This window comes from Pteronotus mesoamericanus, unplaced genomic scaffold, assembly GCF_021234165.1.
Source record: "Pteronotus mesoamericanus isolate MK-2021 breed Mesoamerican mustached bat unplaced genomic scaffold, CSHL_Meso_final contig_75, whole genome shotgun sequence".
In the NCBI taxonomy this organism is placed as follows: Eukaryota; Metazoa; Chordata; class Mammalia; order Chiroptera; family Mormoopidae; genus Pteronotus; species Pteronotus mesoamericanus.
This window is the reverse complement of record NW_026555249.1, coordinates 11,335,397-11,358,268: the sequence shown is the minus strand read 5'-3', so window position 1 is coordinate 11,358,268 and position 22,872 is coordinate 11,335,397. Positions and strand designations below refer to the sequence as shown.

Sequence of the window (22,872 nt, the reverse complement as noted above, 5' to 3'; positions counted from 1 at the left end):
TTCAGAACACAACTCCCAACCCTTCTCTCATTATTTTTTTTTAATATTTTAAATAAATATTTAACATTTATTTTTAAACTATTAAATTTAGACCAAAAACCCAAATGGACTCACGAAATAGATACTCTGCCGCCTCCCTTCCTGGGCATGAGGGGCAACGCAGGTGCTGCTCCCCCAGTGAGGGCTCTGGGTTACGCCCAGTCTGCCTTGTGAAACAGGCGCAGGGGCTCGAAAGGTGAGCAATGGAAGTCAGAAGAAAGGGTAGAAGGAAGGCTTTCCGTCGATAGGTCACCAATTGGAAAAAAAAAATAGAAATAAGACATTGTTTATGTTTTAAGGGCAACTGTTTTCATTACATGCAAATCATGTGTTTTAGGCTTAAAATAGAACCTTTTCTTTAGAAAAAGAAAAGGAAGTACCAATGCCCTCTGTCCCTTCTAATTTCTCCCACAACCTGGGATGGAAAAGAAACTTCCTTTAAAAAGCCAGGATAACTTGTGGAGGGAGGTTAGTGGCGGGGGGTGGGAGGGGGACACAGCCTCAGGGACTGGGTCTTCACACAGCCACGTGCTTTGGGAACGAGGTGTTGGCAGGTGAGGAGCGGAGCGTGGAGCGGCTCTGACAGGCTCCTGGTCGCCTTCCGCTCTGCCTGTTATTTGTGTTCATGCCGCGTCCCCTCCAGGCGCAGAGGCTGAAAGCGGCCCAGTCTGCACCACGGGGCACGGAGACGGTCCGAATGGGCCGCCCTTCCTCAGCTCACGTGGCCAGGAGCGGTGCCAGCCAAGCAGGCGGCTGCCTCTGGGTCTGTCCTGTTGAGACAGCTGGATGTGCCGAGGTGCCCTTGGCCTCTCTTCACTGAGGCCAGGCCCCTCCACTGCTCTGGGTCTGCATGAAATCATGTCACTGCTTCATTTGTGTGTCGTGGGGGGTGTGGGTCGTGATTCTATGGTTTCAGGAGCTGAGTGGGAACTGAGTTCTAAGAGACGGTGACAAGTCACAAAGTGCATGGGCGTTGTCCTCTTTGTGCATGTGGACAAGGCCAAGTCTAACACATTTGTGCACTACTCAGGGCCTTCTGGGCCCGTTACGTCTAACCTCTCTGATTCTGCCCTTTCCAGATAAACTTGGTGGGGGCTTATGCTATTTTGGCCAAGATATTCAAATCAATTACATTTTTATAGAAAAAAATGTAAACTGCTGATCTTAGGCCATTTAGATTGGCACTAATCACAAGGTTGTACCTAGGGGGCTTGGCGAGGTGACAATTCTTTCTCCTGGCGCCCCAAACTCCACTAGGGCCCAAAACCAGTAACATTCTTTTGAATACGTCCAAGACTTCCTCCCACCTGGTCGCACTTCCAGCGGCATCTCTGTTGACACAGAGCCTGCACTGGGACCAGGGACGCCGCAAGTCCTGGGCTGTGCAGAGGAGGCCTGGGGATCACGGTAGGTGGCCTTGGTGTGCAGGGGTAAGGAACAGATGTGTATTTGTGAAGGCTTCACACCTGGGGATGTATCGTTTTGCTCTGGTTTAAATTTGGTCAACACTAGGGAGGTGAAAACCTATTTTCCTAAAGCGGGCCCAGCTCCACTAGCGCTCTGTTCATTTCGTCAGCTGTGCCTGGGCCGTCAACTACTCAGCTTTGACTGAGCTGGCTCTCGGGCGCCGAATCCTGAGAGGAAAACTGAACCCACTAAATCCCTTTCTCCATTTAACAATCAATCAACAGACACTCAAAAGTGCTACCAAACATTTTAGCTTCCTGTCCAAAATACAAACCAGCTTTGTCTGCTGATGCCTACTTCTCTTCAGTGTCAGCAAAAAACCCCCAAACACAAAAAGTGCATTTGGTACCACCCATCTCCTCTGTGTGCCCCCTTTGGGGGACATGCAAGAGAACACTCTCACGCCTGGAAGGCAGGTGAGGCCGGTCCTGGTGGCGGACTCCAAGTATGTCTTATTTGGAAATCAAGCACCCAGCTCTGCACTAAAGATGTTCTTATAGGATATCAAGAATCACACATAGTAAAGAATCGAAATCAGTTTTGTAGCCCTGAATTGGAATTTTACATCATTATTATTTTAAATGATTATTATACTACCAATAGTAAAAATAGGCAGCTGCCATGGATTGTGTGCTTGCTACATGCTGAGCACTATATTCAGCGTTCCCACATATTAGCTAATAAAATCCTCATTGGCCGCCACTAGGCAAGGTCTCTCAGCTCTGTTTTGTAAGGGACTGGCTGAGCTATGGATGGACTGGCTCATCTGCCCGGCTCTACTCATGCATGATGCTAGAGCCAGGCCGACACGTGGGTTTGTCGGCCCTGAGCGCGTGTCCTTGGCTGCTCGTGGCGTCTTCTGTCCCTTGCCTGCTCTTGTGCAGGGTGCTCAGAGTCACCTGGGGACTGCTCAACACCACCAGCCTACGAGGAAGGGTTCCCACTGATCCTGCATCTCGCTCAGGCCTCCCTTGGGGTTTGGGTGTAAAAGAGAAGATGATACAGTGTTTGAGCCCCAAATTAACATAAAAAAGTAAAGTCCTGGAAATAGCGTAAGGCGAGGGCAAAGAAATAAACGATGTGGGTGGTAATGATATTGAGAGCTCTTTGCTTCACTCTTCCCCTGTTATATTGAAGGACTGCTGGTAAAAATGGAGAGAAAAGCATTAGAGATCCCTTACTGAATTATTTCATTTAACAGGAACATAGTCTATTTCCTATGTAGAAGCCAAACTGAGTCTTTTAAAACATATATCTTTTCAAAAACCCCTATGACTTCCCACCAGAGATAAAGTTCAAAGCCCGCCCATGGCCTACTGGCTCGCTCGGCAGAGTCTGGCCTGGCTGACTCTCAACCCCTTCTCACAGTGCTCTCCCCTCTGCCCGCTGGAACCATCCGTGCAGCCTCTGCTTTCTGCGACCCGCCGAGCCGGCCTCAGGGCCCTTGCACTTGCACTTTCCCCCAGACACCCCGTGGCCTCTCGCAGATCACGCTGTCTCTGATGTACCACGTGAGAAGGGCCTCCTATGACCTCTTTGTGTAAAATAACACCCAAACCCCTTGTGCACACAGTCATGCACACTCACCCCATCCACACACACATTCATGCATATGCACACTCACATTCATGGGGCACCCAGGCTTCCACGCGCTCACCCTCAGACACTCTCAGCCACACGCATGTGTTCACACAGAGTGCCGCCACTCTCTGTGTCCACTTTCTGGCTTAACTTTTCTTAATAGACCACATTACTAGCTGACATTTTACTTTTTAATTTTTTTAATGCCTGTCCTCCCTCATTGAAGGTGAATCTCCACAAGACCGGGGACCTCATCTCTTTGTAATCACCAATGGATCATCTCAGTGCCTAAAATAGCACCCAACACATAGCAAGAGCTTCCTTGAATGAATGAGTACATTTAGGTCTTCAAGTCCTACCGCGGCACGGGACTCAGTACACCTCGGCCAGAAAGCCTATGGAGATAGAGGCCAGAGAGGCACGGAGGCCGCACCTTCTAATGTAGAACAGCTGCACGAATCCCGGGCCCTGGAAACCGTGACGGCCCCCATCTGTCCAGTGGCACGAAAAGGTCTCTAGTTCGGGTGAACGGCACTTGGTGAATTTAGGCTTTCCAGAAGAATCTGCAGAATAAAGGGAGAAGGCAAGGCATGAGTTCTGGAGGGTAAGGGATGCCCCTCACAAAACTCACATTTACAGTGCTAGAGAAAAACCATTTATTCTAGAAATGCTTTCCTAAATGACAGTTTCAGAGTGTGTTGCTGGTCAGTTATTTCTCTGCTGGCCCTTGATTCCAGGGACAGACCGTTTTGTCTTGATCTCAGCCATTATTCCTCGGGACCTGTTTAAGAAACCAGAGCTGGAGGTGAGGATTTGAGAGCACGTTGTTTATCTGGAAGGTGACCCCAGGACCTAGAAATGAGGGATGGGGATTGAAGAAGGGAAGGGCGAACAGTTAATAACACGTGTGCTATTCAGCTGGTCATCACAGTGGCCCACTGGGGCCCAGCCCTACAGAAGCCCCTCGGAGGTCCTGGCTAGAGTGCGCCTTATCTTCCAACTCCCATCACCCACTGGCTGAAGGATGCCCTGGAGCGTTAATGCCCATGAACTTCTAGGCTGCACCTGCACATGGGCTATGTCCTCAGCTGACGTCTGAGATACCGAGGTGAGCATCTGAAGTGCGCCCGGCGAGGTGCACTGGCGGCAACTGCCCACCATGGGTGGCTGTGTTGATGTCAGGTGGGCCATGGGGACGTGGCATGAGGACCACAGAACCCGCGCCAGGGCCTCTTCTCTTTTTATAGATTTTTGAATGAAAAGCCACTTATGTTTGCATTCTTTTAAAAGATCCAGCCAGTAAACTTATTAAGTAGATGTCGATGCTAAACAAGGACGCATGCGTAAGCGTCGATTCTATTTGGGGAAGTGGAGAACGCCTCCTAGATGTTAGGGTCTCAGCCCAAACTCTCGGCATCTGTGAGTTCTGCAGCTCTGGGCTCGCAGACAAGTCCAGGGCAAAACCGATTTGCACGTGTAAATTTCATTGTTTTTACGACTTCCATGGCCACTTTGGAGATGGTTAAGTTTCTCTCTTTTTTAAATTTTTGTTCCTTATCTGATTAGTCTTCAATTCAACTGTAAACTTAATATATTTGTTTCCTGACCTAAAACTCTCACTCTTGGGCAGGAGGGAGGCTCTCAATCTTAAAGTATCCTTATAAATACTTCAAAACTTAATTTAAAAATAGTACACAAACAAACACTTAAAAATTCCCGATTCCAAGTTCCGAGCACGTAGCTGGTGTTCTGAACCAAAACATGGCTCTTTTTCCTCTGTCAACAAACTCCTAAGGAATGTCATGCTATAAGCCTTCTAAACAAATCCATCATTCAGCCATCCACTCAGCAAACACTTATTAAAACATCTATATTGTGCCAGGTCAGTTCCAAGAAGAGAGCAGGAAGCGAAATGGATGCTGTCCTGGTCCTGGTGGAGACTCCGTTCCAGCGAGGGCTGATGGCGGTGGGGCCCCACGCAGGGCCACAGGGATGGCCAGGCTGGGGAAGGGGCCCTCTTCCTCCCACCAACTGCCAGGCTGATGGGGCAAAGAAGCTCAGGCTCGGGAAGTGGGTCCTGCTTTTAGACGCTGACTACCCTGCAGTGTCTGGCCACAGGACACACATCTACAGGAAACCCTGAGCTGCAAACAGGTCCTTTGCCCTGGGAGCACATATTGAGGGTGGCAGAATTTTGTTCTTAATAAAATTCCATGGTCATACTGTTGTAGAAATATGCCTTCTTGTGTATGAACCAAGACATGTACAGCAGCTGGGGGCACGGGTGGAGGCTGCCGTGGTACCAGGGGCAGACAGTCAGCCCTGTGTGGGCGGTCAGCACAGAGGGGACCCCCCCCCGCACCCCACCCCCTGCCCCCCGCACAAGAGCTCTCTGGGCAGGAGCCTGCGTGCACTCACTCTTCTAAATGGATACAGTGGAAAACGTGTGCGTTTCATTAGGCAGCGGCAATTATACACAGAGGAGCTGGAGAAGTTCCTTTTTTAATTAGCTGAAGCACTGGAAATGCTATTTTTTGATTCTTCCAGAAAATCAGTGATTAGTAACACGTATTGAAACCACAACTATTTTAAAGCCTGCAGATTTGAGGAGAAAGAATATGTCCCATTCCAACGGTTCTTTCACACAGGAGATAAGAAGAGAAAATGCCCAGAGGAGACGGGGTTGGGGGCTGGGTGAAAATATAAGGGACTGAGAAGTACAAACTGGCAGTTACAGAACAGTCACGGGGATGTAAAGTACAGCGCGGGGAAGACAGTCAATAATATTGTGATAACTGTGTACGCTGCCAGGTGGGTACTAGCACTGGACATAGTTATATCGGGGGGGGGGAACACTTTGTGAAGTGTATGACTGCCTAACTACGATGCTGTATCCCTGAAACTAATAGAAAAAACACTGCATGTCAACTGTAATTGAAAAATAATATTTAAAAAAGGAAAAAGAGGAAGTGCACTGCATTACTAAATGAGAGATTTGTGTGCTTGTCCCGGCTCTAACCCTCTTTGGCCTCGGTCTTCCCGAAGCCATTGGTCAGGGCAGAAGGGAGAAAAGGAGCAGTTGAAGGTGGGGAAGGTGGGAGGAAAGGCTGATCTTCTCCAGAGCCCCAGTGGAATGTGGGGGCACCAGCAGCCACCTGCCCCCGAAGGGGAGACTACTCACGGACCACCTGCACGTTGGCAGTCCCCCTGAGCACAGGCTTGTGCGGGGGAGGCGCTTGACGGGAAAACCTCGCCCTCCCTCCGACCAGACAGTAACTCAGCGCCAGCAGCTGAGCATTTCCTTTTGAGCTGAGCAGCAGTGGACAGACGATGGGGAAAGGAAGAAAACACCACCACAGTTTCTCACATGATTAAGAATTACAACTTGTAAAGACATCCCGAGAAAAACAGTGGTCTAGCATAAATTGGACTTGAAACATGAGTTTAATCCTAAACAAGGAAAGAAAGGAAAAGACCAGACCAGAGTATGTGGTGATAGGTACATGGGAGTGAGAGGGGACCATTGTAATCAGGGAAAAGCCAGAGGCACGTGGACCGGATGGCTCCTGCCCCTCTTCGGTGGATCCGGGTTCTGCTAAGAAATCTGCACTTGCAGCCGGTCAGTCAGGGGTTGGTCTTGGAGGAGCAGCCACAGCAGCTCAGTCAGCCCAACGTGCATCAAGTGGTTACTGCTGAACATAAGCCAGAGTGAGGAAATGCTCGCTGCCAGTTGAAATGGCTTTCACATGTCCTGAAGATTGCACAAGCGCACGGGTCCCAGCCAAGCGTGGAGAAACTGCTCTGTTCCTTCCACAAACGATAAACAAGAGGCGATGACCTCAGTGGTCCGTCCTCTTGGCCTGCTCAGGCTTTTAGTGAAATCGTTGGGTGACTGAGTAGCCTCAGTGTATCAGGGATCGAAAAACACCTTTGTGGCTAGCCTCTGTAGTTGGGTAAAGCAATAGTACAGAACAGAACATTCACGATCCTGGAAGGTTTGGTGGAAGAAAATGTGAAAACGCAAGTCTGCTATGATGGCAAGAAGTCACTGCACTCCACACAGCCGATTTTCCACGTCCTCTTCTCAGGCAAAGATGAGGTGGAAGAGGAATAACAAGGTAGTAATAGCAGCGAAGGCTTCTTGGGGGTATTATCACGTGCCAGGCACTGGCCTGCACATTATACGTATTAACTCCTTCAACTCGCATGACTACGGAACGAGGTAGGTGCTGCTATTCTCACCACTGAAGAGTGAGAATGCCGAGGAACCAAAGGAAAATAACTTGCCTGAGGCCCCCAGGTTATGAAGAGGCAGAGCGCTGATTCCAATGAGGCCGCTTGCTTCAGAGTCTCATCTAAGCTACTGCGCTTGTAACTTTCAAAGCTGGAAAGTGACCCTCGGGAAGAAATCACAACCCAGTGTCCATATATTTATTTATGTGATCTATCTAAAAATAAAATATCTCAAAACATACTAACCCTTAATGTCTGCCATGAACTCTGATCTGTTCTTAAGTGATGCTGCTCACAATCCGGTAAATGGACTTGCTGATGGGTCACCACTTTCAATTTGAAAAACATTGTATGCTAAGCTCTCCTGCCTCTCAGAAAGTTGAAAAGTATATATGCAATATCCTGCCGCGCGAGGCAAGAATACTTCATGTGCCCAGCACAGATTACGAGATGACTAACAGAACTGCATTTTCCGAGTAACTGAAACTTATTCTTGAAATTTTGTTTTCCAAAATATATTTTAATATTTTTTTAATTATTAAAAAAGTCTGTCAAATGTCGAATGACCTTCTTCATGGCTCTGTCTAGGGACCTGCGGTTATTACGTGGAGTTATGATGTAAGAGTGCGCACGCAGGGCTGCTGCGGGACACTGGCCCCTTTTGCTCCTGCATCGAGTAGCTTCTCTGCTTTGCTGGGGACATTCATGCTCTCACTTCAGCTTCATTTAACGCACAAGTAGTCCCTTCCCTGGAATGACACAATTTATTAAAAATAATAAAAAATAATTCTTCATCTTGAGAGTTGCCTTGACAACTGATGAAAGTGACCGGGAAATAACCTGATGACACTGGGTAGTGACCGCAAGCACAGATTCTGGAACCAGACTCCTGGGTTCCAACCCCGCCTCCATCACTTACAACCTGTGTAATCCTGGCCAACATCCATGACCTTTTCACTTTCCTTACCTGGAAAACGGGGATAATAATAGTCCCTCACAGGGTCATTGGGAAGCGTAGATGAGCTGGCCATGGACGCAAAGCTCTCAGAGAGGTGCCCCGTGCTGGGGGAGCGGTACAGAAGCGTTTGCTGTTATTGCCATCCTCACAGTCAGCTGTGATGGTCCATTAATGATTTATTCACTGCCGTCACTTAGGAAGTGCAAGTGAGGGACAGGGCCGAATCTAGCCTCGTTCCCCATGTGGACAAGGGTAAGCCCGGTGGTGCTCGCCGGACTACCGCAATTGTGCAGAGTGACTTTCTGTGCTGTGCTCCAGAGGGTTGCAGCTATCAGTGCCTGAGTTCCAGATAACTGGAGGGCGCTGCTCTGTCATCATATATCAGTATTAAAATGCACAGAATCCCAAGCAAAGACCTTGCCTGTGGCTCCTGAGAGACAATGAGAAAAGAATGCAGCAAGTCTAGGGAGAAGCGTGCGGGGGAGGGGCCTGAGTGATTTAGGCAGATGCTGAGCGTTGGCCCTGCGAGGTTCTTGGGAACATTTAGAAGGCTGCTTGATGCTGTCCCTGGTCACCTGGCCCTCTGGCTTTGCAGCAGAAGCTGTACAGGCCTCCTGGCCTTGACCTTTTCCAAAAAAGCACGCTAAATGGGAAGAGCGATGAGCTGGAATCTGAGTTCTGGTTCTCTCACTCATAGTCCATCCAACTATTCCTCCCAGAGTGAAAAAAGCTAACATAAAAATCTAAATCCCCCATCTCCTCTCCTCCTTGTCTGTCTAAACTTTTTTTCTACTCATCAAAGAAAAACACCTTCCATTTTTTAGTCCTTTGGACTTTTTTTAGAGACTTTCACATCTCACATTTCATGTTTGAATTAATTGAGAAGCTTTTGCCCAGCACCTGTGTTAGGGGTAAGACACTTTGGGGTGCAGTGGGAATTACAGAGATAATGTGACATGTGGATGCTGCCTTTGAGGAGCTGTAGTCTAGTCTAGGAGGTCACCCATGAACATGTGAGAGGCAGCTGACAGTGGCAAGCAATTCACAGAAAGGTAAGTGCTTTAGGAAATCAGAAGACGTAGTGACACAAGAGCTGAGGGTGGAGAGACAGAGGAAGGTTTCACGGAGTGAGGACGCGTGATGAACTCAACCCAGTTTCCTGTGATGAAAAAAGCTGCTGATCGCTGACCAAATGTCCCCCGGGACACACCTGTGCCCCAGGCCAGGCCTGTTCACCCTTGGAGCCCACCCTTGGAGCCTACTGGGTCAGAAAGTGCCCTCTAACAAGGTGACGTGTGTGCAGACGCGGACATCAGGACCTGACGGGCTGGGGAGGCCTCCTCCTAACTGGACCAGTCTGCCCGCAGCTCCATGTGCACATTAGAGCCTCCCAGGGTTCTCGAACCAACTCCAGTACTTTCCAGAGACCTCATTTAATTAGACTGGAAATGCCTTCCACAGTGCTATATGTTAATTATATCTTTAAAAAGTAACATGATTCTCCATATATTGAGTAAAAACAAAAAAAGACTGGGGCAATGTCTGGGCACTGGTACTTTTTAAAATGCCCCAGGGCCCCCTCTGTGTGCAACCAGGGTTGAGGATCGCTGAATTAGAACAATGAGCTCCTATGTTAGGTTAGCACAACGAATCCTTAAGCAAATAGCACGTCGATGGGCCCCTCCAATGCTGAGTTCTGTGAAAAACAAACCAAATAAGGATTAGCTCATTGAATCTCCAGGGGGGCAGGGCTGGACCAACCCCCACACAGCGAGGGTGCTGAGTGTGTGTCTGCGTTGGCTCTGGGGGAAGCAGCGTGGTGGACGGCACCGGCCCCTCTTGCGGGTGATCTTCCCAGGGAGATCTCACTTGTGAGGAGCAGAAACAGAGGCTCAGAGCTGTGTTGCAGCGGTTCGGAAGCTGCAGGTTCAAGTGTATGTGGCAGGGGGAGCGCAGCTGCCTTCACTGTGGGGGTCACAGCCGTGTTAGATTCTTCGCCACAGGTCCTGGGAGCACGGCCAGTCCCGAGCGCCGGGGCGGCCCTGCGTCAGCCCCCACAGCAGAACAGTCATGGCTGCCCTTGGGGGAAACCAACAGCTTCTCCACAGAACACGTCCCGCCATCGCTCTCCTGGGGCAAGTCTCCTAAAAGCCCCCACGGTTCTCCATTTATTTGCTCTCTGGAGCTCCTTGCAGGGGAGAGCCGTGTGTTTTGGAGAGACGCCTCTTGAACTTTAACAGCTGCCCAGTGTCCCCTGGGGCTCTTGTTAAAATGCACCGTCAGCAGGATGGGCCTGAGACGTCACACCTTTGATAAGTCCTGGAGGGCGCTGGTGCTGCTTCTGGTGCCTAGGTCCTGAGGAGCAAGACTTCAGATCCACGCTTTCCGTGACGTGGCTGCGAGCTTCCCGTGTCTACAAAGCACTTGGAATGGGGCTGGTGGGACTGAGGAACTGTATGTTTAAATTTACTCAGTTTTAATTAGTTTAAAGTTAAATTAAAAAATGAAAACAGTGCAAATATTTTCCCTTAAGTATAACCGTTATTGTTTCAGGAGGTCTGCATTTCCCTTTACTGAAAATTTAGTGTCCCAACTGAGATGTGCTGTAAATGTAAAATACACACTGGATTCTGAAGGTTAAAAAATAATGTAAAAAATCTTATTCATAATGTTTTATTAGATTGATTACATGTTGAAATGATAGTATTTTGGATTTATTGGGCTACAAAAGATATATTACAATTAATTTTACCTGTTTTTTAAAAATACTTTCTCACATGGCTACTAGAATATTTTAAATTGCATATGAAGGTCACATTAAATTTCTATTTGACAGTGTTGGTTTGCTTTTTTATTAAATTTATTGGGGTGACATTGGTTAATAAGGTCATACAGGTTTCAAGTGCACAAATATGTAAGATACACGTTTTGTATGCGGCATTGTTGCCTGCCACCCAAAGTGAAACCATCTTCCATCACCATATATGTGGCCCCCTTTACCCTACACTGCCCCCCCGCCCCCTCTCCCTCTGGTAACCACCACACTGTGGTTTGTGTCTGTGACTTTCAGTTTTATGTCCCACATAGGAGTGAAATCATAAGGGTCTTAGCTTTTCCTGACTTATTTTGCTTAGTATCATAGCCTTATTTATGTAAAGCAAATGGGAAGAGAATCCTAATTATCGGAACCATACACATTCCCTGAACAACAATGCCAGACCCCCTCATGAAAACGAGAAACTAACAACGGTCCCTGACTCTGTGTATCTTTCAGTCTGGTTGGGAAATAAGATTTATACATCTGAAATGTTTTGGGACATACTGGAGTAGCTACATAGAAATGTATAAAGAAAAGGAAGACCAGTATGAGTTACAATAGACCTAGAACACTTTATTGAGAAGTTCCAATATGAAATGGAGAGACAAAAAAATGGAAGTGCAGTTTAGAAAGTTGATCATTTATAGCGGGTAATACATTTCTAAATTTGCCACTGTGAGTTAGGAGAAGTTGAATGCATATTGGTGAGTATCCACTATCCATTGGTGGACAACATTCCCCTGGACAACTCTCAAGAACAAAGAGAATAAAATCATGGTCCACAGTTGCCTCTCCCTCATCCAAGTCAGAAATTCTGCTCACTTCTAACCATAACCAAAAGATAGATAAACACATAGAGTTAGAGAAGCAACACTTATTTCAGACATAGAAGAGGATTCTGGGAATACCACCTTGGCATTTCAAAAAGGAAATATTTTACCCAATATTGCCATGCGTAATATGCATCCACACTTTTGTGTGCATTATACGCGGGATCCCCATTATTATACCTATCATATGTAATCATTATACCCATTCTTAAGTGCGTCCTTATTTTTCCCTTAAAAACTTGGGCAAAAAACTGAGCATTATAGATGGCAAAATACAGTACATACAGTCATACACTCTTTGTATGGAAGAGACCCTGCTAGTTACCTAGGCTCACTATTTCATTTTACAGATGAAGAAAATGATGTCTAGAGGAGAGAAGTGAATTGCCCAAGGTCACACAGCTAGCTGATAGGAGGCCAGGCGATGTGTTCTGCTGCCTCCACAAAGTGAAATCATCACTAACCTTGGATGACCTCTCGATTATTACGAATTTACTTCAGATCTACCAACCTCTAAGGCCCCACCAAATTTCCAAGTGTCATGGTAACAGAGTGAACCAAGCTTGCTCCTGAGCCCTAGACTCTGTGATAGTATGAAGGCCATGTTCAGGGTCACGGTAGTAAGCAAAACAGGTCCCTGATTAGGCATTTCAAAAACTTCTATCAAACCAACATGAAGAACTATTTGGAGTACTAGCATTCAAGCATGTAATGAGTTCAGAATTCTATGCATAATCAACCTATTTACTACACTAGATGGCAGCAAATAGGTATCTAGGTATACGGTCCGTTAACTAGGAAATTGAAAACAAAATGAAACCAGACAGATTGGCTTGAAGTTTGCCTGAATAACGTGAATGCTTCCACGAGTGTTAAGCTCTTGCATGCTCTCAAAGATTCTCGAAGAAGTCGTGGTTCTTTTGTGCTTTTATTGAGTTTCCTCCCTCATGCAGAGCAGGGTGCTAACAATTGTGGTGGACTGCTGCACTGTCGAATTGTAGGACTGCTGACTCCTAGATAGGCATAACAACATTTTATGGCTTTCCAGAATCTTTTTCCTGGCCATCAGAGGCTGAGTGATAATTAGAGGAGGGGGGATGAGCAGTAGTGAAAAGACAAGTCTAGGAGGAGATGTTGCAGGATATGATGTCAGGATCCACAGGACAGAAAACAGTATTAACAAGAGCAGGCTGTGAATACTGGCAACAGAGGTATTTGAAACAGATTAGAGGCTCCATGATCACTGCTGATAGGACCTAACCATTACCCAGGGTGCTGTCTCCCACACAGACCGCGCGAGATGATCCATTGGGGAATGAAGAGGAAACACCAAAACTTTTATTTGTATGTGTTTGTTATCTAAACTAGGAAAGAAATTGAGGTTTACTTAATACTGAATACTGAATGTGTGGAGTTACATGGAACCTTCACTCAGCCTGTGTATCAGAGCCCCATGGCACATTTGGGAGGAGAGGAATTCTGCAGGGAGAGTTGGGGGACACAGCTTTGAGGGGTAGGTAGTACTTTTGTACCTTCACTTGTCTCCTCATTTAGCATGTTAGCGCATTTTCACAGGTTCTACATGGCTGATGAAATGGGTAAACATATTATATTGCTATTATGGTGGTCTAACGAATCATGAGATGGCAAATGGCTTAAAAAAGGTCATGTAAAGAAGTCTCATATTTAAGGTGATTCCAATAATGTAAGCCCAAGTGAGCAATAAGGAATGGCTCGCCTGATACTTTCCTTAGTCCTAGAATAATAAGCTTCTGGCAAAGCTGATAGGAAGTTGACTTCCAAAATGGGAAATTACCCTAAATTATGCTTTGAAATATAGATCAACACCGATGGCAACTACTATTCATTTTTGGAGTCTCTAACTTGGTGTATACTGTGCCCTTTTCAGATATGAGCCTGAGATCGTAATTACAACTATATATGGAAATAAATGCAAGAGAGACCCAGCCTTCAAACTGTGTTTCATAAACTGTGGACTTTTCGTAAACATTGGACATTAAATGGGGACTTCCCCCCACAAAAGAAGTAAACTTCTGCAAACACACTGCAGGAAGTATTTTGTTCTATCAAACATTGAAATTAAAATATTTTATAAAATGGCTTAGCTCAACTTTATCAAGACTTTAAAATCTGTCTTTTTATATATGTTTTATAATGAACAAAATATAGCAGAGCATTGTATATATATGTATATATAATTTGCAAATATGTAAACATGTATATTCTGTGCTAAAAAATGGTCTTATTAATGAGCATAAAATCTAAACTTCCATGGCCTGTGAGTGAATCCCTTTACAAGACGAAAGTGTAAAATGAGGCAAGATTTTTAGGGGCCACCAATGTCACCACTCGGCATAGAATCCCAAATTCTTAGTACTTGAATTCTGTTCGTTTCCTTCTATGTATTCTGCTTTTATCTTTCCTCCTCAGGATCAACTTATCAGTACACATTTAGGTGCACAGACCCAGGGCACCGACCTGGCTCCTTATCCTTTTAAAACTCACTCTCCAGGTGCCTTCATCCTTAAAGGTGTTGCTCTGTTAGAAGCACAAACCAAGGTGAAAGGAATATTAAGGTGGAGGCATGGGCCCATCAGGTAAAATGCAATTATGTGCAAAGGAAGGACTTGGATGTTAGAGCAGAAGGACACTATAGGGCGTAAGGAAAGTGCTTATTCCTATAATTAAATCTTTTCAAGTGAACAGTCACAAGCAAGAGTACTACTAAAAATGTGCTCACTATTTTGAACTGTACAGGAGAATGAGGAATGGCTTAAAAATAAAAGGTTGACGTAGGTCTGAAGAAAACAGCCTGGCATTTGGAGAGGCGAAGCGGAGTTTCCCCTGCTTGGTCGTCTTCCATGTTGGCTCCCTTTTCTTTGCAGAGCTTGGCTGAGAGGCCCTCATCAATGGTCTGCATGCGCTCCCCCACAGAAGGCACCTGCCCTCGCTACAGGCTGTGTTTCCAGAGTGTGGTTCTGGGGTCTGCTCTCTCACACCAGCCCCCCTGGGGTGCTGGCCAGACCCACGTTCCTGGGCTCCATCCCAGATCCACCAAATCCTCTTCTCTGGGAGGGGCTTAGGGGTCGCTGTTTTTGATTCCCCTAGTGGACTGGTATAGTTTTGGGTCTCAGCTCTCAGGAAGAATGTGCTGTCTGCTTCATCAGAAAAGGAGAAAAGACAAGAGCAGACGTTTTCCTGCCAGCCTGAGGTCATTAAGGGCTCCCATTTGAAAGACAGCTATGAACTTCAGTAAGATATAAGACAGCTTCTGGCTCACAAAGGAAATTAGACACTCAAATCGAATACATTTAAGGAGGGATCATAAGTATTCATCTTGAAAAGGACAACTTGTTTTGGGTCTTGTGGGACATGGCTTTGCTTACATGGGGGTGTCAGGGCAATGAGTCAGATTCTACTAACACCACATACGACTATGTTTTAGAAACACGCACATTTAATGCTCAGGGCAGCCACAGAAGACAGTATTATCCCCATTTTGTAGACGGGGAATAAAAGGCTTTAAAGTGGTTAAATGTCTTACCTAGGTTCATTCAGCTGCTGAGAGGCAGAAGTAAGATTCATACCAGATCTCTGAAATTCACAACTGGGGCAATTTGGACTGCCCTTCTGGTTCAAAAATTCAAGGTACCACTGGGGAACAGATGAGAGAAGAAGTAAAAGTGTAGAGGAAATAGGAAAAAGAGGGGAAGGCTAGTGTACCTGGCCAAAAGGAAATACGCAGGCACTCCTTTTGGGCATTTAATAGAACTACAATAACTATAACCGAGGGGAGTAAAGGAATCTTTCTATACTGATGATTTAGCACTCTCAAAGCTGTAGGTCAAAAAACAGGAAATACTCATTTGCTTTGCTAGAACACAGAGTTCCCGTCTTCAGAGAAATTTTATAGGATCGTCAGCAGTGACAAGTGGCCAGGTCAGCTGTTGAGTTTCACATCTTCCATGGATGTGAATTAATGTCCCCCTGGAGCAATGGTCCAGCACTGATTCAAGAAGCAACAGCTCTCTCTCAATTAGGAGCCAGAGCTGCCACTTCCTATACCAACTGAGACTCATGGGGGGGCCTCTTCCCATGCTGTGATCATAAATGCAACTTTATTAATGGGCTAGAACAGGTCTTAACACAGAACAGCTTGGCTGTTGTCCACTGAGCCAATAGGGCTGCATTACATTTGTTACCATGCCCACAGAGCAATTTCACAAGCTCAATTTTTTCCCTCTGTTCTGCATCGGTGTTTTTTGATTAATGAGCAGGCACTGGCTGAACAAACCTGGGGTTTAGAACAAGACGGGGGTGGGCTGGGGTGGAGTGGGGGGTGGGGCAGTGCTGAGGCTTTGCAGCCTGTGTGCCCTGAGTTTGAATGCTTAGGTCTTTGATTTTAGAAAAATAACATTTTCCTGTAGTCTGAGTTTCCTCCAATTTTATGAAGTAAGAATGGTAAGAATAATCTTACTCAATTATTGTGAGATAAGCTCTAAAAAGTGCTTGTTTAATAAAGGTTCATCACCTCTCAGGAAACCTGGCTACTATAATTCACATACAAAAGTTAATATATTTATCATGATAACAAGATCTAACACTTATTGGGTACTTTCATCTGTCCGGCCCTGTTCTCGAAGCTCTTGGTGTTTGATCTTGGCCAGCTCTTTGACCTTGTCGCGTGGCACAGGCGTGGCGGAACACCTCGGTAAAGATGGGAAAACTCTGGCCCGGAGGTGGGAAGCGCCACGCGTAGGAAGTCCTATTTCAAAGCCCATACTCTCTGCGTCTTTATAACACTGCTTCCCCCCTATTCTAGAGGAAGAGGTCTACATCCAGTAGATACGGAGAGGCAGCTCAGCACGTGGTCACAAGGATGGCCTTGAGCCAGGATGCCTGGGTTGGAATCGGGCCTTGCTGCGTGTGCTTTGAGCAAGTCACTCACTCTCCCGGGCCACAGTCTCCTCGTCTGTTAAATGAGGATAACAGTGCCCACCACACAGAATTCCTATGCAGACGACTAACGACTGAAACTACATAAAAGGCTTGGACTAGGCCGTGGTGAACGTGATGCAAATACTAGTATGATGATGAAGTATTTTCAGGTGGTAAGTCTGATGATGAATGTCTTCAACACTGGAAATGAAAACCACCTTTTTTCCTTGCTTCTTTCAATGACTACGAAACTTCTCTACAATTCTGCATCAGACGATAACTTGGTGAGTGTTTTATGAACTCACATATCTTATTACGAATGAACATAATCCATTTTGGCCCCTCTGTGATGTGAGCAGTACTCAAACCTTGTTAGGTCAGTGAAATCACTGGGTAAGAAAAAGAGAAGTGAAACCATGGTCTTTTAAAGTTGGCACTCAACGGGCCAGAGACCCCACCTGCCCCCCGACCCCCCGCTCCCACCACATGTAGACTACACTTTTGAAAATTCACTCTACAGAAGTGTCAGCACTTTTATCTATTTATTTTCAAGAAAGAGGGGAAGGGAGGGAGAAAGAGAGAGAGAGAGAAACATAAATGCATGAGAGATGCATTGACTGATTTCTTCTTGCACACCTCCAACCAAGGACTTGGCCCACCACGCACGCGTGCGCCCTGATTGGCAATCGAACCAGTGACCTTTTGGTTCGCAGGCCGGCACTCAATCCACTGAGCCACACCAGCCAGAGCAAAGTGTCAGCACTTTTAAAGACCATGTTGAAGAACTACTTTTAAGAGTAGGTTTTGCCTTTCAGGGTTAAAATCTCAAGTTCAGAATTTGAAGTTTGAAAGTTGTCACAGCTACCTGGGATACAAAATATGGCACTTTCATTTTATTTGTCTGATATAAGATATAGTGTGTGCAGAGTATTTTACTTAATTCTTACAGCAGGGAGTGTACCAGGTTCCAGTTTTGAATTTTTCTCTGGCCCCCACACATTTGAGTTTACAATTTGTAATTTGAAAGTTGCATATCAACATAGCTATACAATAAAGTACCATCTAAAATAAAATGTCAACAAAAATAAACACAACTGAATGATCCCCCAAATAGCTTAATATTTAGTTCACGTATAGAATTATAGAATTTAAAACACTGCCTTTTCTTTTGTATTTCTGTGGCCAATTTTTTGACACTATTACAGATGTCCCCCATTTTCCACCCCTTTGCCCCGCCTCCAACTTGGCTAATTTTTTTAAACCAGGAGTTCAACTCAAGAGGGAGGCAAATATCTACCAGGATGAAAATTACACTTCAAAAATACTCGTCCAGGGACATGATGCTGAAATTGAGGACATAGCAGAAGTCTCACCAAATGAAATCAGCTCATATAACTTTTCCCTTTTAATAAGAAACTACTATCCATCTTCTCAATTAATATAATCAGTCTGGAAAAAATTTTTGAATAAACAAATTTACTGGAGCGATGCACTAGGGCGAGTAAGTGGAAATGGAGGAGGGGAGAGAGGAGAAACTGCACACTCTAAGCAGTGTTTCCCCTCTCGTTTCTCGTTGCTCTGGGGTACACTGTGATCCCGCTGAGACAGAAGCCCGTGTCTTGGCCCATGTGTGTCTACTATCGTGGGCCCCTGGTCTGTTCTCAATTCCCTGCCCATAAAAGGCTGCCCTGCACTGAAGTTTGTTTCATTCTCAACCTTGCATAGGCCATCCACTCAACACCTGTACAGCCTTGAAAATCTGAGGTTTCCAAACACCTTTGGGATTTGCTAGATGCTGGGATGGCGAGGGAGAGGTTAGAGATACGGCTGAGTAGAGACTGAAGGTTACTTGGGCCCCAGCCATAATAAAGTAGACTTTGCTCTCAGATGTGACCCCGGCTCTCTTCACAGGGATGCGTGGGCAGTGTGGCTTCTTTGCCATTCAGTCATAGAAGCCCAAGTCTTGTCAACATGTGTGAAAGTCTCCCAGTCATTCTCGGGACTTTTAATACCCAAGCAGGACCCTTTTTATTAGGCTGGGAGAAATCAGGCAAACACTATTCCCACGATCCCTATTTGACATCCACTTTCTTCCAGCAAAGTCCCCATAAAGCAGGTGAGTGGTAAGTCCAGCTTATTCTACCAAGGATCTATAATCATTGAAAATCACCTTGGGGTTGATAGCTGTATGGCTGCTTGCCCTCATGAATTTACAATGCTTGGGAAGGCGGTCAAGGCAAAGGCTCTGTGACCCGGCATCTATACGGGGAATCCGGCTCAGGGTCAAAGGCCAGGCGCAATCACAGCGATGACACTCCCTAGAGCAGGACCTCCCTGTGCTGTGTATTGTTACTGCAGTCACTGATCTCACAGACTTTATTTCAATGATCAGTGCTTGATGTGATCAAAAACTAATAAAACGTAATTTTAATCGCTATGCCAGTACTCAGATATTTAACATCATTTTTAAAAGTGAGAAGGTTGAGAAGTTTTAAATAAATCGCAATAAAGTTGTTACTGCTCAAAGATTTGTTTTAAACTCCTCCTTGGGGATTATCTTCAGAGTTTAATTAATTCATGAGCCTCATAGGAATCTAAATCTTATTACTTTTCAGTCCCGACCAGCCTAACTTAATAATACAGTGGAAATGTTTGGAGCATATAACTTCATTATCTGGAACTGGCTGGGGCTGGCATTTTCCTGTCCTTGCTTGCAAGTGCCCCAGGCAACTGCAGACAATTTGGGGAGCATTTGCAAGTGTCGCTGTTGCTCTCTGTAATACTATCCCCAGCAGTTAATTTAAATGACCTCTTCTATGACTTTGAATACCATCTCTGTGGAAGGAAAATGGGGGCAAAGAGCATGCAATAAATGGGAAGTACTTCAGGCCCGGGGGCCATAACTTCTTTCTTTCTAATCCCTGGCTCCCTACACCACCCTCTTCCTGGGCTACTCAAGATCATTTCATGCCTGTAATAGGTGCTTAGTAAGTGCTCCCCGCTCACTAGTAAGTTGAAGATTCAAAGCTACCTTTCCAGTTGTTTCTTACAACTGAAACCTACATTTCTCAAAGCAAGGGCCTCTGGTTTCTCCCCTGGATAGCTGGCTTACCACCAAAGTAGACAGGGTTTTCAGAACGTTCTCAGTTTTCTCAACCTGTCACATTGCTTTATAGCAGTCAGACTGAGCTCTTGTATTGCGCTATATTAGTTTCGGAATGTCTGCAGAAATGCATGCCCAGGATCATGCTTTTTGGATTTAATTTTTGAACCAGTTCTGAGAAATCATTTCATCTCCTTTAGTTACCCTACATGAGGAGGCTGCTTATCCAGAGTGGGAAATAAGGCCCAGAGAGTAGACCATAATTTTCCAAATGTCTGTTTTCGAGGACCCTTCGAAGAGAACTAGCCTTTCTGGCTTTGCCTCTTAAATGGCGGATTTATGTTTTCTGTATTACTTTGCAAATACCCAGGGCCCTGTAGTAATTTCCTCTTTTGCTGAACATTTAACTTTGGTTCCCCGCACTCCCCCCAGATATATTAAGGAATTTTGTTTATTTGAAATCAATTATTGTTATTCTGATTTTTACAAATACTCCTCTTCCACTTATAACATTCCAAATTAGTACCTCTTTAAAAATATTCTGAAAGAACTCAGATCTTGGGTTTGGTATATTTATATACTTTTTCCTTGTGTTAATGAAATGTTAATGACTTCCTACACTGCAGATTTTCAGAGCTGGAGAGAAAAGGGAAGGACCTTAATCTCATGCTCAGTGGAAATTTTCATGCAAGCTTATAATGTAGGTAGTAGTTATCCTTGTTTACAGATCAGCGGCTTCTTAAGCTCAGAGGTAAGTGACTTGTCAGAAGTCCCATGGCAAGTAAGTAGCAGCAAGCAGGCAGATTCTCTGAGTGGCTCCTTGGAGTTGCATTTTTCAAATGTCCCTCTTATTTGAGGGAAATGCTAGGAAAACTAGTTGTGCTCTCAGACAGAAAAGATTATTATTATTGATACCAGGAACAGGAAATACTGGTCATGTTTCAGATGGAAGGAAGGTACTGCAGGCTGTTGTAGCTGGTTGAGGATACCATAAAATAGGCACAGTGAAAACAACCCAAATCTGTAGGCAGCTGCACAATCTGTTGATCAGGTGCAGGAATTATTTATATTTGTTTGTTTCTCCTTCTCTTCCTTAATAATAAAAAAAATAAAATTACTACTACTGCTACTACTATACATTAAGACCATTGCAGACCAAGGGAGTGGGCTAAGACAGAAAATCACAGTTTTCTGATGTTATTAACAAAAAGGTATGGGTAAGGAGTCCCTGTTTTGAGGCCGGGGGTAAAAAAATAATAAGGCTGTAAGAAAAGTCAGGAATAGAGATGAAATGAGAAAGACAAACTGTCCTCCCTTTCACCCTCCCAAGCACATCCACACACATCCACAAACTCCAGGCCCTGTCAGCCATGTCCCTCTGCAGACAATGCGAGAGCCTGGTTCCATGTGTCACTTCTGGGCCAGCCTGTTGCTCTGCTGGAACAACCCTAAAATCCTCTCCTTGGAGAACGGACCTCAGAACTCCTTATGATTTACAGAGTCCTAGGACACTTGCAGGGAATGTGCACATCTTTGTCACACCTCATCTCTGTACAAGTGAAGATGTAAATATAAATATTCCCATCTTTGAAAAGAAAGAACAAGGGTTTTGAGGGGTCCATGATTTTTACACAGTGGAGCTAGGTCAGGTTTCCTGACAAGGCTCTTTCTACTTCTTTATATCTCTTGGTGCTAGAAATCTCTGGTCAATATATTAAAAAAAATTTTTTTAATTGAAAATAAATTGTACACAGAGTAAAAAGCTCAAATCTGAGTTGACATTTCAATGACTTGATATGTGCACGTAGTGTCATCTGGACCCCAATCAAGATAGAGGACACTGTGCTTTTACATCTATGGTAGCAGAGGATCTAGAACCAGTGGGCAAGCCTGAAACGGAAGAAGGAAAGCCATATTCAGGGAAATAAAACATTAGGCACTTGATATACCTATGTAAGGTCCTTTTGCCAGGAAGGAAGAGGGGAAAACAAACTGGAGTTTTTCTAAGCTAGCTTCTTGTGATGGTATTCACGCATCTTTCACGTCAGTGAGATTCTCTGATCTGCATGATGCATTCATGTAAGTCTCCTAGGAACATGTGAAAGGCATCAGGGTTTCCCTTCATTTTTAGTTTGGCCCTGGATTATATTATACTATTAATATCATACTACAGAGCTGTGGGTTGCAGTTAGCTAATTAGTCTTATTCATATTGAAAGAGGCCCTTAATCCCAGTTTAAACTTTGCACAGTACATCTCAGTGTTTTCTACTTCGATGGTTCTCAACCATAATGTTATAATTATACTATCTTCTCATCAGCATCACCCATACACTATAATTACAGTCAAAGCTAAGGCTATGTTTATGGTGTGCTAAAGGGGATGGAATTGTTTCATTTCAAGTGATTCATTTACCTTCTCTGGTAATAACAGAAATTCACGGTAATGGAAGAGTTGTGGTCTTACTATGCTTATCTGAACAACAATTTCAGATACCAATAAACCAAAGAAGAAAATAAAACCCCCAAACCCCAATATGGGAAATTACGGGAGGCACGGTTCCCAGTCTGCTTCCCACAATGATTTGAAAATCTAGGCTGCGCAAGGTAATGGAGACCGGCGTTGCTGACGGCCACTGTGAGGTCCTGGCGATGTCCTTGCTTGACCTGATACGCTACAGGGCACCCCCAAGCATCTCCAGTCAGTTTACAGGACTAACACCGTGACCATATTTTCTATTTAGGCTTTGAGCCTACAGGATAACGACCCATCCAAGCACAGAGAACCTCTGTCCTGCAGGACCCTTCATTCCTTTAAGAGAGAGTTCATTCATACCCACTGCGGGCCACTTCTAGGTGTCAACCACAGTGCGAGGGACTAAGCAG

The 22,872-nt window shown here is 45.2% G+C and overlaps 1 protein-coding gene across 7 annotated transcripts in view; it reads right to left on the bottom strand.

Moving 5' to 3' along the window:
- GHR (growth hormone receptor) overlaps positions 1-22,872 on the bottom strand; it is a 217,121-nt gene that overhangs the window by 18,989 nt on the left and 175,260 nt on the right. For all 7 annotated transcript variants that reach the window (XM_054583980.1, XM_054583987.1, XM_054583985.1 and 4 more), the window contains exon 4: positions 3,521-3,650. In XM_054583980.1, coding sequence (XP_054439955.1) covers positions 3,521-3,650 — 130 coding nt within the window. The remainder of the gene's footprint in view (positions 1-3,520; positions 3,651-22,872) is intronic.